Source organism: Dendrobates tinctorius, unplaced genomic scaffold, assembly GCF_039654945.1.
Source record: "Dendrobates tinctorius isolate UK_male_01 unplaced genomic scaffold, ASM3965494v1 ptg000202l, whole genome shotgun sequence".
NCBI lineage: Eukaryota > Metazoa > Chordata > Amphibia > Anura > Dendrobatidae > Dendrobates > Dendrobates tinctorius.
In genome coordinates this window covers 495107-509451 of record NW_027361869.1, presented here as the reverse complement: position 1 = coordinate 509451, position 14345 = coordinate 495107, and the positions used below count along the sequence as shown (strand labels likewise).

The window sequence follows — 14345 nt, the reverse complement described above, 5'->3', positions numbered from 1 at the left end:
CTATGTGCCTCCCGCTCTAACCCTTACCCCGATTCATTATAGTTACATACCCCTTCTGCTTCAATTCACTGTCATGTCTTCTCTCTCACCCTCTATTACTCCCCCACCCACAAAATTCATCATTATTTGCTCTCACCACCTTCAATTCACCATTTTCTCTCCCCACCTTCAATTCCATTGTTGTTCCCTGTCCCTCACTTCATTTGCAGTCCCCATCACCCTGACTTCATCATTTGCAGTCCCCCTCACTTCATCATTTGCAGCCCCCTGTCATTTCATCATCTGCAGTCTCACCCCCCCCCACCTCACCCTTTTAAAAAAAACAAAAACTTTTTTTTATACTTACCTCAGTCATTCTTGAGGCGTCTAGTGTTTTCAGCAGTGAAGCAGCTAGAATGTATGGGATATAGTCAGGACTTGAAAGGAGCCCATACAAATTTCTAGCGCATTCACTACTGAGACAGCTAAAATGTATGGGATATAGTCAGGACCTGCTGGGAGCCCAGACATTCTAACTACAGCCGAGCAGGAGCTGCACAGCCAACTAGGTAAGACGGCCTTGGACAGCTCCAAAAAGGCTCCCGAGCCCCAGCACCAACGTGTGCGCCGCAGTGCACAGTATTTTAATGCACAATGGGGCCCAATCCGCAGAAGCACAAGAGTGGGGCCCCGGACCTGCGAACCCCTCTGTGTACTGCTGCTGACCGGGCCCCATACAGCAGTAAGGGCAGTAATGCCCTGATGGCGGCAATGAGTGTGGGCCTCGAGAGCACTGCATGCGAGGTGCACTTACATTGTCTACTACAGTTGGTTAACTGTTTCACTTCTTTGCAGGATTATGACCTATGTGTGAACTGCTACAGCACGAAGAATCACGAGCACAAGATGGTCAAATGGGGTCTGGGTCTGGATGATGAAGGCAATAGTCAAGGAGAAGCCCAATCTAAGAGCCCCCAGGAATCGCGGCGACTGAGCATCCAGAGGTGCATCCAGTCATTGATGCATGCCTGCCAGTGTCACAACGCCAACTGCTCGCTTCCTTCGTGTCAGAAGATGAAGAGGCAAGTTCAGCATACAAAGGTTTGCAAGCGCAAGAAAAATGGAGGGTGTACAGTCTGCAAACAGCTTATTGCATTGTGTTGCTACCATGCAAAACACTGCCAGGAGAACAAGTGCCCCGTCCCTTTCTGTCTCGACATCAAACAGAAGCTGCGGCAGCAACAGATCCAACCCAGACTGCAGCAGGCGCAGCTGATGAGGAAGCATATGGCCAGTATGAGCACGCGGACAGTTCCTCAGCAGCCGCTACCTTCTCCTACACCGGCAACTCCTGGAACGCCCACGCAGCAGCCCAGCACTCTGCAAACCCCACAGCCTGCCCCTCGGCCGTCTCCTGGAGGAATGGTCTCACCAGGCTTCCATAACAGGGCCAGGACTCAGGTAATGCAGTGATCACCAGTGGCATTATACACAGGAGCTCTGTATACAGTGTATAGTGTCAGTGTACAGGTAACACATTGACTCACCAGTGACGTCTCTAGCTGAAGTTCTTCATCTTTGTGTTTCTTTTTAATCCAGCACAGACCGCATCACTTCTTTCAGCCAGGACTCGTCTCTGCATAAAATAACACAGTTACCTAGAGCACCACTTCCAGAGCACATTCTCCACTTTTCCCCTTTCTTCTACACTACACATCTGAATACAGACGTTCACCCACCATTAATATATAATTGGTTATTATGCAACCCACCATTCCAAATATAAATTATAATCTGCCACTGTGCCCCCACTATCTGTACATAGACACTTTCCACTTTTAATATATAAATTAATTAGCACCTTTACTCTTTCCCCCAATTCATTGCCAGTCACTTTATCCTCAACGCCCCCCCACTATGTGCCTCTCGCTCAAACCCTTACCCCGATTCATTATAGTTACATGCCCCTTCTGCCTCAATTCATTGGCTTGTCTTCTCTCTCTCTCACCCTCTATCTAGGGCAGCACAGTGGCTCAGTGGTTAGCGCTGCAGCCTTGCAGCGCTGGAGTCCTGGGTTCAAATCCCACCTAGGACAACATCTGCAAGGAGTTTGTATGTTCTCCCCGTGTTTGCGTGGGTTTCCTCCGGGCACTCCGGTTTCCTCCCACACTCCAAAGACATACTGATAGGGAATTTAGATTGTGAGCCCCATCGGGGACAGTGATGAAAATGTGTGCTAACTGTAAAGCGCTGTGGAATATGTTAGCGCTATATAAAGATTATTATTATTATTATATTCATTATCAACTGCTCTTCCCCACATTCAATACATCATTTACTCCCCCACCCACAAAATTCATCATTATTTACTCTCCCCACCTTCATTTCACCATGTTCTCTCCCCACCTTCAATTCAATTGCTGTCCCCTGTCCCTCACTTAATTTGCAGTCCCCATCACACCGACTTCATCATCTGCAGTCCCCATCACCCCCACTTCATCATTTGCAGTCCCCCTTACGTCATTTGCAGCCCCCTATCATTTCATCATCTGCAGTCTCACCCCCCCCCCCCACCTCACCCTTTTTAAAAAATAAAAACTTTTTTTTTTTACACTGACCTCAGTCGTTCCCGGGGCGTCTAGTGTTTTCAGCAGTGAAGCAGCTAGAATGTATGGGATATAGTCAGGACCTGAAAGGAGCCCATACATTCTAGCGCATTCACTACTGAGACGACTAGAATGTATGGGCTGTAGTCAGGACCTGTCGGGACCCCATGCATTGTAGCTACAGCCGGTTAGGAGATGCACAGCCAACTAGGTAAGATGGCCTTGGACAGCTCCAAAAAGGCTCCCGGGCCCCAGCGCCAACGTGTGCGCCGCAGTGCACATTATTTTAGTGCACGATGGGCCCAAACAGCAGAAGCACAAGAGTGGGGTCCCGGAACTGCGGGCCCCTCTGTACTGCTGCTGACCGGGCCCCATACAGCAGTAAGGGCAGTAATGCCCTGATGGCGGCCCTGAGTGTGGGCCTCGAGGGCACTGTCTATATGCGAGGTGCACTTACATTGTCTACTACGGTAGGTTAACGCTTTCTCTCCTTTGCAGGATTATGATCTATGTGTGAACTGCTACAACACGAAGAATCACGAGCACGAGATGGTCAAATGGGGTCTGGATGATGAGGGCAATAGTCAAGGAGAAGCCCAATCCCAGAGCCCCCAGGAATCGTGGCGACTGAGCATCCAGAGGTGCATCCAGTCACTGGTGCATGCCTGTCAGTGTCACAACGCCAACTGCTCACTTCCTTCGTGTCAGAAGATGAAGCGGCAAGTTCAGCATACAAAGGGTTGCAAGCGCAAGACAAATGGAGGGTGTCCTGTCTGCAAACAGCTTATTGCATTGTGTTGCTACCATGCGAAACACTGCCAGGAGAACAAGTGCCCCGTCCCTTTCTGTCTCAACATGAAACAGAAGCTGCGGATCCAACACAAACTGCAGCAACCGCTACCTTCCCCTACATCGGCAACTCCTGGAACGCCCACGCAGCAGCCCAGCACTCTGCAAACCCCACAGCCTGCCCCTCGGCCGTCTCCTGGAGGAATGGTCTCACCAGGCTTCCATAACAGGGCCAGGACTCAGGTAATGCAGTGATCACCAGTGGCATTATACACAGGAGCTCTGTATACAGTGTATAGTGTCAGTGTACAGGTAACACATTGACTCACCAGTGACGTCTCTAGCTGAAGTTCTTCATCTTTGTGTTTCTTTTTAATCCAGCACAGACCGCATCACTTCTTTCAGCCAGGACTCGTCTCTGCATAAAATAACACAGTTACCTAGAGCACCACTTCCAGAGCACATTCTCCACTTTTCCCCTTTCTTCTACACTACACATCTGAATACAGACGTTCACCCACCATTAATATATAATTGGTTATTATGCAACCCACCATTCCAAATATAAATTATAATCTGCCACTGTGCCCCCACTATCTGTACATAGACACTTTCCACTTTTAATATATAAATTAATTAGCACCTTTACTCTTTCCCCCAATTCATTGCCAGTCACTTTATCCTCAACGCCCCCCCACTATGTGCCTCTCGCTCAAACCCTTACCCCGATTCATTATAGTTACATGCCCCTTCTGCCTCAATTCATTGGCTTGTCTTCTCTCTCTCTCACCCTCTATCTAGGGCAGCACAGTGGCTCAGTGGTTAGCGCTGCAGCCTTGCAGCGCTGGAGTCCTGGGTTCAAATCCCACCTAGGACAACATCTGCAAGGAGTTTGTATGTTCTCCCCGTGTTTGCGTGGGTTTCCTCCGGGCACTCCGGTTTCCTCCCACACTCCAAAGACATACTGATAGGGAATTTAGATTGTGAGCCCCATCGGGGACAGTGATGAAAATGTGTGCTAACTGTAAAGCGCTGTGGAATATGTTAGCGCTATATAAAGATTATTATTATTATTATATTCATTATCAACTGCTCTTCCCCACATTCAATACATCATTTACTCCCCCACCCACAAAATTCATCATTATTTACTCTCCCCACCTTCATTTCACCATGTTCTCTCCCCACCTTCAATTCAATTGCTGTCCCCTGTCCCTCACTTAATTTGCAGTCCCCATCACACCGACTTCATCATCTGCAGTCCCCATCACCCCCACTTCATCATTTGCAGTCCCCCTTACGTCATTTGCAGCCCCCTATCATTTCATCATCTGCAGTCTCACCCCCCCCCCCCCACCTCACCCTTTTTAAAAAATAAAAACTTTTTTTTTTTACACTGACCTCAGTCGTTCCCGGGGCGTCTAGTGTTTTCAGCAGTGAAGCAGCTAGAATGTATGGGATATAGTCAGGACCTGAAAGGAGCCCATACATTCTAGCGCATTCACTACTGAGACGACTAGAATGTATGGGCTGTAGTCAGGACCTGTCGGGACCCCATGCATTGTAGCTACAGCCGGTCAGGAGATGCACAGCCAACTAGGTAAGACGGCCTTGGACAGCTCCAAAAAGGCTCCCGGGCCCCAGCACCAACGTGTGCGCCGCAGTGCACATTATTTTAGTGCACGATGGGCCCAAACAGCAGAAGCACAAGAGTGGGGTCCCGGAACTGCGGGCCCCTCTGTACTGCTGCTGACCGGGCCCCATACAGCAGTAAGGGCAGTAATGCCCTGATGGCGGCCCTGAGTGTGGGCCTCGAGGGCACTGTCTATATGCGAGGTGCACTTACATTGTCTACTACGGTAGGTTAACGCTTTCTCTCCTTTGCAGGATTATGATCTATGTGTGAACTGCTACAACACGAAGAATCACGAGCACGAGATGGTCAAATGGGGTCTGGATGATGAGGGCAATAGTCAAGGAGAAGCCCAATCCCAGAGCCCCCAGGAATCGTGGCGACTGAGCATCCAGAGGTGCATCCAGTCACTGGTGCATGCCTGTCAGTGTCACAACGCCAACTGCTCACTTCCTTCGTGTCAGAAGATGAAGCGGCAAGTTCAGCATACAAAGGGTTGCAAGCGCAAGACAAATGGAGGGTGTCCTGTCTGCAAACAGCTTATTGCATTGTGTTGCTACCATGCGAAACACTGCCAGGAGAACAAGTGCCCCGTCCCTTTCTGTCTCAACATGAAACAGAAGCTGCGGATCCAACACAAACTGCAGCAACCGCTACCTTCCCCTACATCGGCAACTCCTGGAACGCCCACGCAGCAGCCCAGCACTCCGCAAACCCCACAGCCTGCCCCTCAGTCGTCTCCTGGAGGAATGGCCTCACCAGGCTTCCCTAACGTGGCCAGGACTCAGCCTTCCAATGTGGCATCGCAGGGAAAGCCATCCAATACGTTACCTGTGGTTTCTCCTTCCCAGCCAACGGTGCAGCCACCTTCCTCCGCAGTTGCAGCTGCCCGGCAGGTCACGCTGGAGGCCCAGCAACAGTAGCTATACAGTGTTCCCAATATTGATGGCATGCCTGGCGTACGGAGAGTTGCGCTCTAAATAACGCGCTCATTTTTATGCTAGTCCCTGTGCGCTGTGCACAATGACAGCGCACTCTCTCTCGCGGGCTCAGATCTGTGGTGACAATCCTGCAACATGGGCATTGTAAGAGTACCCGGCGTGCAGGAAACCAGCGCCATTCCTGCTAGTGACGTCAATGCTCTCTGTGCGCTGGGTAATCTGATTCTCTTGAGTTGTTACTGCTGATCTGAGCAGGCAGAAGAGCGCGCGCTGTCATTGTGCCCAGCCCCTGAAATAAGTGGCACTGATGACGCTTTGCAGCATACACTGGGATTCCCAAACGAGACGTCATCCAAACAAATGAAAAAAGAAAAGCAGTTGGGGAATGGTAGGGAATTTTTAATTCAAGTTTATCAGAAAATAATTTAGATTCTGACACTAAATAGAGATTTAGGAGAATAAATACGTTGGTCTTCACCCCCTGTAAGGCTTGATGTAACATCGAAAACAAAAGCAGCAATTTACAATAATAAAATTGCATTTCTACACTAATTCAGATGGTGCATTTGTTTTCCTTATATTTCACATGTGCTTTTTCTAAAAAAAAAAAAATATTTATATATATCTACATTCTTACTGTAAGGCTGAGTTCACACGTTGCATTTTTTTCGCGTTTCCGCGGCGGTTTTAACCGCCCGATTTTGCCGCGAAAAATAAGCATCCCATGCATTCCTATGGGATTCCGCAATGCTGTGCGAATGCTGCGGTTTTTACCGTGGCGGAATCGCTTCGCGGTAAAAACCGCAGCATGCTCATTAATTTGCGGAATCGCGGCGATCCCGCACCCATAGGAATGCATTGTTCCGCTTACTTCCCGCATGTGGCTGTGCACACCATGCGGAAAGTAAGCAGAACAATTGCGGATGGTACCCACGGTCCGGAGGAGAGGAGACTGTCCTCCGGGCTTTGGGTACCATATCCCTGTAAAAAATAGAATTTAAAATAAAAAATATTGTTATTCTCACCCTCCGACGTCCCGCGCAGTCTTCCCGCTTCTCTTCACGCTCCGGTCCCAGTAGTCCTTTGCGAAAATGCTCGCGATGACGTCCGTTTTCGCGGTCATTCGCGCGACGTCATCGCGAATTACTGCGAGACGTCGCGATCCCGCGAGAACTGACGTCATCGCGGGCATTTTCGCAAAGGATTACTGGGAACGGATGCGCGGGACGTCGGAGGGTGAGAATAACACCGTTTTTTATTTTTTTTTTACATTCTATATTTTACTACTAATGCTGGATAGGCGGCCTCAGTAGTAAAAAGTTGGTCACACTCGTCAAACACTATGTTTGACGAGTGTGACCAACCTGTCAATCAGTTCTCCAAGCGATGCTACAGATCGCTTGGAGAACGCTAGCATTCTGCAAGCTAATTACGCTTGCAAAATGCTATTTTTTCCGCGGGAATTTAAAATGCGATTTTCCCGCGGACTGGAATTCCGGAATTCTCGCGGTAATTTCCGCGAGAGTTCCGGTACGTGTGCACTTAGCCTAATTTTAGTTTCACTCAGTTCCAAGAAGCTTAGCAGCAAAAAAAAAAATGCAGAAAAATTGCAGAATTTGGATAGTAGGTTTCTGCCTGCAGTACATACAGTGGGGCAAAAAAGTATTTAGTCAGTCAGCAATAGTACAAGTTCCACCACTTAAAAAGATGAGAGGCGTCTGTAATTTACATCATAGGTAGACCTCAACTATGGGAGACAAACTGAGAAAAAAAAATCCAGAAAATCACATTGTCTGTTTTTTTTTCATTTTATTTGCATATTATGGTGGAAAATAAGTATTTGGTCAGAAACAAGCAATCAAGATTTCTGGCTCTCACAGACCTGTAACTTCTTCTTTAAGAGTCTCCTCTTTCCTCCACTCATTACCTGTAGTAATGGCACCTGTTTAAACTTGTTATCAGTATAAAAAGACACCTGTGCACACCCTCAAACAGTCTGACTCCAAACTCCACTATGGTGAAGACCAAAGAGCTGTCAAAGGACACCAGAAACAAAATTGTAGCCCTGCACCAGGCTGGGAAGACTGAATCTGCAATAGCCAACCAGCTTGGAGTGAAGAAATCAACTGTGGGAGCAATAATTAGAAAATGGAAGACATACAAGACCACTGATAATCTCCCTCGATCTGGTGCTCCACGCAAAATCCCACCCCGTGGGGTCAGAATGATCACAAGAACGGTGAGCAAAAATCCCAGAACCACGCGGGGGGACCTAGTGAATGAACTGCAGAGAGCTGGGACCAATGTAACAAGGCCTACCATAAGTAACACACTACGCCACCATGGACTCAGATCCTGCAGTGCCAGACGTGTCCCACTGCTTAAGCCTGTACATGTCCGGGCCCGTCTGAAGTTTGCTAGAGAGCATTTGGATGATCCAGAGGAGTTTTGGGAGAATGTCCTATGGTCTGATGAAACCAACCTGGAACTGTTTGGTAGAAACACAACTTGTCGTGTTTGGAGGAAAAAGAATACTGAGTTGCATCCATCAAACACCATACCTACTGTAAAGCATGGTGGTGGAAACATCATGCTTTGGGGCTGTTTCTCTGCAAAGGGGCCAGGACGACTGATCCGGGTACATGAAAGAATGAATGGGGCCATGTATCGTGAGATTTTGAGTGCAAACCTCCTTCCATCAGCAAGGGCATTGAAGATGAAACGTGGCTGGGTCTTTCAACATGACAATGATCCAAAGCACACCGCCAGGGCAACGAAGGAGTGGCTTCGTAAGAAGCATTTCAAGGTCCTGGAGTGGCCTAGCCAGTCTCCAGATCTCAACCCTATAGAAAACCTTTGGAGGGAGTTGAAAGTCCGTGTTGTCAAGCGAAAAGCCAAAAACATCACTGCTCTAGAGGAGATCTGCATGGAGGAATGGGCCAACATACCAACAACAGTGTGTGGCAACCTTGTGAAGACTTACAGAAAACGTTTGACCTCTGTCATTGCCAACAAAGGATATATCACAAAGTACTGAGATGAAATTTTGTTTCTGACCAAATACTTATTTTCCACCATAATATGCAAATAAAATGAAAAAAAGATGGATTTTAGGTTCTTACCGTAAAATCTTTCTTGGAGCCTTCATTGGGGGACACAGAATACCATGGGTGTATGCTGCTGCTGCTAGGAGGCTGACACTATGCAAAAACAGAAAATTAGCTCCTCCCCGGCAGTATACACCCACCGACAGGCACCAAGCACCTCAGTTGGTGAAAAAGCAGTAGGAGAAGCAACGAGAAAAACTCGAAACATATGTACCAACCCAACAAGGGACTCTAAGACCCAACACGGTACAACTTAAACAGGGAGGGTGCTGTGTCCCCCAATGAAGGCTCCAAGAAAGAGATTTTACGGTAAGAACCAAAAATCCATCTTTCTTTATCGCCTTATTGGGGGACACAGAATACCATGGGACGTCCCAAAGCAGTCCCAAGGGTGGGAACAGCAAAAAGGAACGAAAGTAACCGAAAGGCTCAGGTCGGCCGGTGCGCCACCGCCGCCTGCAGAACCTTCCTACCAACCACAGCATCAGACGAAGCCTGGGTATGAACCCTGTAGAACCTCGTGAAGGTGTGCAAAGATGACCAGGTTGCAGCCTTGCAAATTTGCATGACCGAGGCCTGGTGACGAGCAGCCCACGAAGCCGACACAGCCCGGGTGGAGTGAGCTCTTACTCCCGGAGGGGGCCGCTTTTCCTGAAGACGATACGCTTCCAGAATGGTAGAACGAATCCAGCGAGCGATCGTGGATTTGGAAGCCGGAAGGCCCTTCTGGCGACCTTCAGAGATGATCAGCAAGGAATCGGACAGACGAAAGGAAGAGGTCCTGGCAAGATAGACACGCAGGGCTCTAACTACGTCCAGTTTGTGGAGAGACTTCTCAAGAGGATGAGATGGAGCCGGACAAAAAGAAGGAAGGACGATATCCTCATTGATATGGAAAGCGGAAACCACCTTTGGAAGAAAGGAAGGAACGGGCCTGAGGACGGCCTTGTCCTGATGAAGAATGAGGTAAGGAGAACAACATGACAAGGCCGCCAATTCAGAAACTCTTCTGATGGATGAAATGGCGATCAAAAAGGTGACCTTCCAAGAGAGAAGGGACAAAGGAATGTCCTGGAGAGGCTCGAACGGCGCCTTCTGGAGCGCGCTAAGGACGAGGTTGAGATCCCACGGGTCTATTGGCGAACGATGAGGAGGAGCCACGTGGGAAACCCCTTGTAGAAAGGTCTTGACCTGTGGTAGAGAAGCTAGCTCTCTTTGGAAGAGGATAGAGAGAGCGGAAACCTGGCCCTTGCGCGTACTGAGGGACAGACCCGCGTCTAACCCAGCCTGAAGAAACCCCAGGATAGACGGGATAGAAAAAGACATCGGGAAGACTCTTATCATCGCACCAACGGAAAAAAGCCTTCCAGTACCTATAGTAAATGCGGGAAGAGGCTGGTTTCCTGGCTCTGATCATAGTTTGAATAACCTGACTGGACAGACCTGATTCCTTCAGAATTGCGGACTCAACGGCCATGCCGTCAAATTCAGAGACTGAGAATTCTCGTGGTAAAGGGGGCCTTGCGAGAGAAGGTCTGGACGGTCCGGAAGCCTCCAGGGAACGTCCGCGAGCATGTTGACCAGTTCCGCGTACCAAGGCCGTCTTGGCCAATCTGGAGCGACTAGAATCACTGGTACGCCTTCCGATTTTATCTTTTTGACCACCCGAGGGATCAATGCCAGAGGCGGGAACAGATACGGAAGTTGAAACTGGGACCACGGAGTCACCAGTGCGTCGCATGCGACGGCTAGAGGGTCCCTGGACCTGGCTACGAACTGCGGCACCTTGTGGTTCATCCGAGATGCCATGAGATCGACATCCGGGGTGCCCCAACGGTCGCATATCTGAGAGAAAACCGCGGGGTGCAGGGACCATTCGCTAGGCCCTGGCGACTCAAAGTCGGCTGCCCAATTTTCCACCCCTGGAATATGGACGGCGGAGATTGTCGGAACGTAACGTTCTGCCCAGCGTAGTATCTTGGCCACTTCTGACATTACTTGTTTGCTGCGCGTGCCCCCCTGATGGTTTATGTACGCCACGGCCGTGGCGTTGTCCGACTGAATATGGACCGGCTTGCCGGAGAGGAGGGGCTGCCAGTGAAGAAGGGCCAGGAAAATTGCCCTGATCTCCAAAAGATTGATTGGAAGGAGAGACTCCTGTGGCTGCCAGCGGCCTTGGGCCGCTTTCTGATGGAACACGGCTCCCCATCCTAGAAGGCTCGCATCGGTGGTGATGATTCGCCACTGAGGCGGAAGGAAAGACCTCCCTTGGAGAACTGACACTGGCCGTAGCCACCAAGTGAGAGACTGCCTCACTCTGAGAGGAAGCCGAATAGGACGGTCCAAGGACCTCGTGGTCTTGTCCCAGGCTGAAAGCAGAAACAGCTGAAGGGGGCGAAGGTGAAACTGCGCAAAGGGCACTGCTTCCATGGAGGCCACCATCTTCCCCAGGACCTTCATGCAGAACCGAATGGGAATGGGAGCAGGCCTCTTGAGAGTTCTGATGCCCTTGGCCAGAGTTGTAAATTTTTCCTTTGGAAGAAAAACACGGGCTAGCTCCGTGTCGAATTCCATACCCAGAAAGGTCAGACGCTGGGTGGGGATCAGAATGGACTTCTCCTTGTTGACCAGCCAACCTAGGCGGCTGAGAGTGTCCAGGGTTATCTGAAGGCTCCGGAGACAGTCCTGGCGAGACGAACCCTTGATCAAAAGATCGTCTAGATAAGGGATGATGAGGATCCCTCTGGAGCGAAGGATGGCCATGACGGTCGCCATCACCTTCGTGAAAACCCGGGGCGCTGAAGCTAGGCCGAAAGGGAGAGCTGTGAACTGAAAGTGGTCTCCCTGAAACGCAAATCGAAGATACTTCTGATGTTGCACACATATTGGAATGTGCAGATAGGCATTCCGAATGTCCACCGAGCAGAGAAATTCCCCGGGCTCCATGGAAGCAATAACCGACCGAAGAGACTCCATCCTGAAATGAAGAATCTTCACGTGGCGATTGAGCAATTTGAGGTCCAGAATAGGACGAAGAGAGCCGTCTTTCTTCGGGACTACAAAGAGATTGGAGTAGAACCCGGAAAACCGTTCGTCTGAGGGAACGGGAACAATGACTCCGGCGGAAAGGAGGGAGGAAATGGCCTGCAGAAAACCCGGAACCTGGGGCCGCTGTTGCGGAGGCCGAGACCGGAAAAACCGTCTGTTCGGGAGTGAAGCAAATTCGATTTTGTAACCGGATGCGACGAGTTCTCTGACCCAAGCGTCGTCTACAACGGACAGCCAAGCATCCGCGAAAAAGGAAAGTCTGCCGCCCACCCTGGAAGAAATTCCAGGTGGGGGTGACCCGTCACTTAGATGAAAATCTGCCGGAATTGGCTCCTGCAGATCTGGAATATTGTCCTCTAGATCTCCAGCGAGGAGCGGGCTTGTAGGAAGGTTTCCTCTGATCCCGCTCCCTGGTGGCAGGCGGCCGATCCTGTTGAGTGACTCTCTCCGTGGCAGGGAAGGGACGAAAGGGCCTGAATGGTCGAAACCCCCTTCTGTTGAAGGGACGTTTTGGTCGAGACTGGGGAAGCGAAGTACTTTTACCTCCAGTGGCATCGGAAATTATCTGATCCAGCTTTGCTCCAAAGAGCCTAGAGCCATGGAACGGCAGATTGGTAAGCGACTTTTTTGAAGTAGTGTCCGCATTCCATGACTTTAGCCAAAGGACTCGGCGTACAGCTACTATGTTGCTGTTAGCGCTTGCTACGCAGCCGGCCGCGTCCAAGGAGGCGGCCAAAAGGTATTTTCCCGCCTGGTTAATCTGATCTGCAAGATCTGCCAACTCGTCTTGAGGAGCTGACGCTAAGATGCCTCTGCGAAGAATTTTTGCCCAAGCGGAAATGACCTTCGCCACCCAGGCGGATGCGAAAATAGGGCAGAGAGAGGCGCCAGATGCCTCAAAGATTGAATCTCTGGCTAAATCTATCTGCCTGTCAGTAGGATCTTTGAGCGATGCCCCGTCGGGCAGCGAGAGCACCGTTTTAGAGGCTATCCGGGATACTGGAGGATCTACCTCTGGAGCCTTGGACCACTTAGAGAGCAGTTCTGCGTCAAAGGGGTACAGAACGTCCAAGTACTTGCGGCCTGAGAAACGTTGCTCAGGGCGCTCCCAGTGTTTGGATAAGGTAGTATCGAAATCGTTGTGACTGGGAAATGTTCGAGACGGAGGTCTGGTTCGTCTAAGGAGAACCGAGCTTTCCTGAGCTGGAGCCTCATCCTGTTTAAGCTTTAGTGTTTGGAAGATAGCTGCAAGAAGACTATCGACCTTGTCCCGCGTTTTAGAAACGCTGTTCCCCTCTGAGCTAGCTTCCGAATGAGAATCATCGCCTGACTGAAGGCTGTCCTCCGAGGAAGGAGGAGGCCTGGGAGCGGAAGGGCCCTGCGAGCTCGAAGACGAAGTGGACAGAGCCCGCTTCCGAGAAGTCCTTCCCTGTCTGTCTCTGAAGGTCGCGGTCAGGTGCGGACGACTCACCCCGAGAGGTGGTCGGGGCAGAGGTGGCTGAGGATAGCTGAGGCAATCGTTCTAAGACCTGGACCAGCGACTGTGATACTTTTGTCAAGTCAGAAACAGACTGTGACATTGTAACGGCCCACTCCGGAGGGAGAGAGGAGGGAAGAGCGCCCTCCGCCCGGGATTCTGTGCGTTCCTGAGATGCTGACATATTGGAAGGACTGCAGGGGGGGCAGAATGGGGACGACTGACCCGATGCCCACTTCTTTTTACAGCACGCACAGGCGTAATAGGTAGCGGTGGGCCTGAAGCAGAGATCCCCTGAAGGGTTGGGCATAAGTGAACTGCACTGAATGGCCGCAGAAATTAGGGAAAAACTGCCGAGGAGAGCTAATCCCTGTGCCAGAGCCGAGCCTACCGAGATTCTGTGAGCAGCAGAAGAAACGCCGAAGTGTCCCCCAAGCAGCGCAGGAAGGAGTGAAAAACCAGGAAATCCTTGTGCTGGAAGAAGGGGGGGCGGAGCTTAGCGGCTGCACCGTGATTGGCTATCAGCGACGGAGGGGCCTGACCGAGAGGGGAGGCTGGCAGTCCAAAGAGAAAGAAGCCCTGTGATGGGCTAGAAAAAGGCGCGCTGAAAAGAGAGCGCTCAGGAAGGGAGGAGGGAGCAGAGAAATTCCCCTGGCTGAGGGAAAGTGAAAGTGACGGCGCCCGCGCCGGCGCTGCAACCCCTTGCCTACCCCGACATACCGCGCTCAGGAATCAATATGAAGCGGTCCCCTGCTTGCGACGCTG

At 50.5% G+C, this 14345-nt stretch overlaps 1 protein-coding gene across 3 annotated transcripts in view; it reads left to right on the top strand.

The window, feature by feature from the left end:
- LOC141057033 (uncharacterized) overlaps positions 1 to 6500 on the top strand; it is a 140270-nt gene extending 133770 nt beyond the window's left edge. For all 3 annotated transcript variants that reach the window (XM_073553527.1, XM_073553525.1, XM_073553526.1), the window contains exons 3-5: positions 835 to 1440; positions 3084 to 3617; positions 5262 to 6500. In XM_073553527.1, the coding sequence (XP_073409628.1) occupies positions 835 to 1440; positions 3084 to 3617; positions 5262 to 5930 (1809 nt within the window). In that variant the 3' untranslated portion in view covers positions 5931 to 6500. The remainder of the gene's footprint in view (positions 1 to 834; positions 1441 to 3083; positions 3618 to 5261) is intronic.
- The last annotated feature ends 7845 nt before the right edge of the window (positions 6501 to 14345 follow it).